The 3,101-nt window shown below is 43.1% G+C and overlaps 1 protein-coding gene across 1 annotated transcript in view; it reads left to right on the top strand.

Annotated features, from left to right (window-relative positions):
• Positions 1 to 2,806, top strand: part of LOC128687214 (SH3 domain-binding protein 1) — a 165,697-nt gene extending 162,891 nt beyond the window's left edge. The window contains exon 7 of the mRNA XM_070098468.1: positions 1,133 to 2,806. Coding sequence (XP_069954569.1) covers positions 1,133 to 2,791 — 1,659 coding nt within the window. The 3' untranslated portion in view covers positions 2,792 to 2,806. The remainder of the gene's footprint in view (positions 1 to 1,132) is intronic.
• Positions 2,807 to 3,101: the final 295 nt, after the last annotated feature.

Raw genomic sequence — 3,101 nt, 5'->3', positions numbered from 1 at the left:
TGTTATTATCATTATTAATATGGCATGTTCAAGACCAAGTACACTCTTAATGAGTGGCTCTGAGACAGACAAGCAGACAGAGAGACAGACAGATACAGGTAGACACAGACACACAGGTAGACACAGACACACAGGTAGACATAAAGACACAAGTAGACAGACACACAGGTAGACAGAAAGACACACACAGGTAGACATAGACACAGGTAAACAGAAAGACAGATACACAGGTAGACTGAGATACACACACACAGAGATACACAGATATATAGGCAGGCAGATACAGACAGGTTTATGTGCAACAGTGAAAACAAATAGAGAGTTTGAGAGTAAGAGCCTTTCTTGCCACAGACTTCATCTTAGGGGCCATGGTGAAATTTACTGTCCAGTTAGTACAGTTAATACAGTATGATGCTGCTGATAGGACAGGGTTACTCAAACTGATGCTGCCTGCATGACGCATTGCCGCCTCGAGTATTGTCAAATATTGTACAGTGGTGTGCATCAGCCGGCCCAGCCCAGCTGCCAGATGCACGGTCGTAAGTCGAGTGGACGTATGTCAAGCAGGTCGTAAGTCGGATGGTAGGTGTATGCCCATTTCAAAGTAGGGTCTCGATTAAACACGGCAGGCATTCCTGGCACTAAAATAACATTTCCTATGTTCATTAGTTACATTTCTGGGCCTCTCTTGTATTACACTTGTTTTCCATTTTGAATTTTTATTCACACAAATAGAAGATTTACTGTTATGCATTATTATAATTGTATAAATAAAGTCAGTGCATTTGTGAATGCATATTAGACCGACTAGTTGGACGTGCATTGGACAAATGAAATTATTTGCTTTCTCTGGAATATTGGCAAAAATCAAATATTTCTGCTACTTTGAGCTGAATTTCAAGCTACTTACTGTCCTGAGCCCAATCTAAACCATCTCTATTTCAGTAATATATCTTCCATTCCATCAAGTGAGACCAAGAAACCGAGAATAAAACTATTAAACCACATAAAATACTCTGCAAATTCAGTATTTTAAACCAATATATAAATAGCATGAAACATCTGATCATGTATAGGTCTTAAGTAATTTTATATCAGTCAAGTAATGTATGTGTTTTCTCTTTCTCTTTAGGAAATAGCTGTCCCTTTGCAAGTGTGTGTGCGGCGTCTGGTAGAAATTGGCCTTTTTGAAGAGGGTCTATTTCGAGTGGCTGGTAGCACTTCCAAGGTACGCCGCCTCAAGGGAGCCTTTGATGCAAACTTGGTTACGAATGAAGCTCTAGCTCAAGTGGATGAACATGATCGTGACTATGACGTCCACGTCGTTGCAGGCACACTCAAGTGCTACCTGCGAGAGTTACCAGAACCCCTTTTAACACATTTTCTCCATGATCAGTGGTTAGAAGCTGTGAGGCAGACTGATCACCAGCTACGTCTCAAAGCCCTATGGCTTGTTGTGAACCAGCTCCCACCTGCCAATTTGGCCAATCTTAGATACCTTGTGAAGTTCCTAGCTAAATTGGCAGCCAATTCTAGTTGTAATAAAATGTCCCCAAGCAACATTGCTATAGTTATGGCTCCTAACCTGATATGGGATCAGCGGGATTCTGAGGAGCAACCAGATATGTCTACCCTGGGCCGTAACATGAGCCTTACCAGTGACTATCGGTCCATTGTTGACCATCTTGTGGAATATAGTGATTACTTCTTTAAGGAGGACATAGATTTTGGCGTAATACCACGAGTGCCTCCTTCACCCTCGAGACTTCACACTGAGCCTAATGGCTCTTTACCTCTGCCGGCTCAGCATGGTCGACCGGCACCCCAAACCCACCGGCGTAATGCCAGTTCAGATCTATCTAGCCGTATAGATAGCATGAGCGCTTCGTTAATTGTTGCTCCCACAACATCTGACTCATGTGAAAGCCCCAAGCAGCCACAGAGAACAAAGAAAAAGCAAGCACCTAGACCTCCACAAGCTAGACCATCAAGCACTCATGGATCCTTTGGTATAGGCAGCCAAGATGGGCAAATATCAGGAGGGAGCACAAACAGTGCCTCAGGTTCACCAGAACAAGCTCGAAGTAATACCCCACCTCGAGAAACCATGTCACAGATCTTGGTGCCAGCGCCTGCTGCCAGACTTCACCATAGCAATAGTATCAGGAGACCAACTGCAGAACCTCCCAAACCTCCTGGAGCCCCTACTAAACCTCCCAGACCTAGCCCTCCTACTGTTGAACATCTAGAAAGGTCAGCAATAGCCCAACAATATTCAGAGTATAAGACTGAAACAAAAGTAGTTCCTCTTGGATTTGAGCAAATTCATACTTGTAAGGAGACTGATATAAATTGTGATGAGAGTGAAGTTGTCTTGCGGAAAAAAGACACTGGGGAAGGACCAGGTCCCATAGGTTTTATAGTGGATGGTAAGATGGAAAGAGAGGATGGGGATTCTTCCCGATCCTTTCGTAAATCTTTAGAAAGTGTGTTACAGCATCAGGCTGCTGGGCAACCTGTTGCATTACCTCGCCACAGCTCCTCTTCATCAGTCAGCAGCGATGGAGAAACAATACCAGCAGGTGCCATTCCCCTGCCACGTCTTGCCTCTGCTGGTGAGAGTACTTTACGTCCAGTGATACCTCCTACTCCAGTCCAACGTACCACCATTCCTTCCATTCCTGTAGCACAAACAGCCCAACGGATCACCAGGGATAGTACCCAGACTATTGCTCCAGATCGGCCTGAACCAATAGTAAGACTAATGCCCTCTAATGTTGTAAAAGTTTAGTAAAGTGTGAATTAAAGATAAGTAGAGACAGCAAACCTTTATTGAAAACAATGCTTCTCTCATTGAGCAAAATATCATTTTTAATTAAAAGATTTTGACAAAATCCATTACTGTTTTAGAGCAAAATGTCTAATCACTTAGATTTTATTACACTTCATGTAATTTTTTTTAAAAAAGTAGTAGGTTGGTAAACAGCAGCCGCCCAGGGAGATACTACCGTCCTGCCAAGTGAGTGTAAAACGAAAGCCTGTAATTGTTTTACATGATGGTAGGATTGCTGGTGTCTTTTGTCTGTCTCATAAACATGCAA

This window comes from Cherax quadricarinatus, chromosome 62 (assembly GCF_038502225.1).
Source record: "Cherax quadricarinatus isolate ZL_2023a chromosome 62, ASM3850222v1, whole genome shotgun sequence".
In the NCBI taxonomy this organism is placed as follows: domain Eukaryota; kingdom Metazoa; phylum Arthropoda; class Malacostraca; order Decapoda; family Parastacidae; genus Cherax; species Cherax quadricarinatus.
Note: the sequence above shows the minus strand (reverse complement) of the source record. Positions and strands in the feature narration are given on the sequence as shown.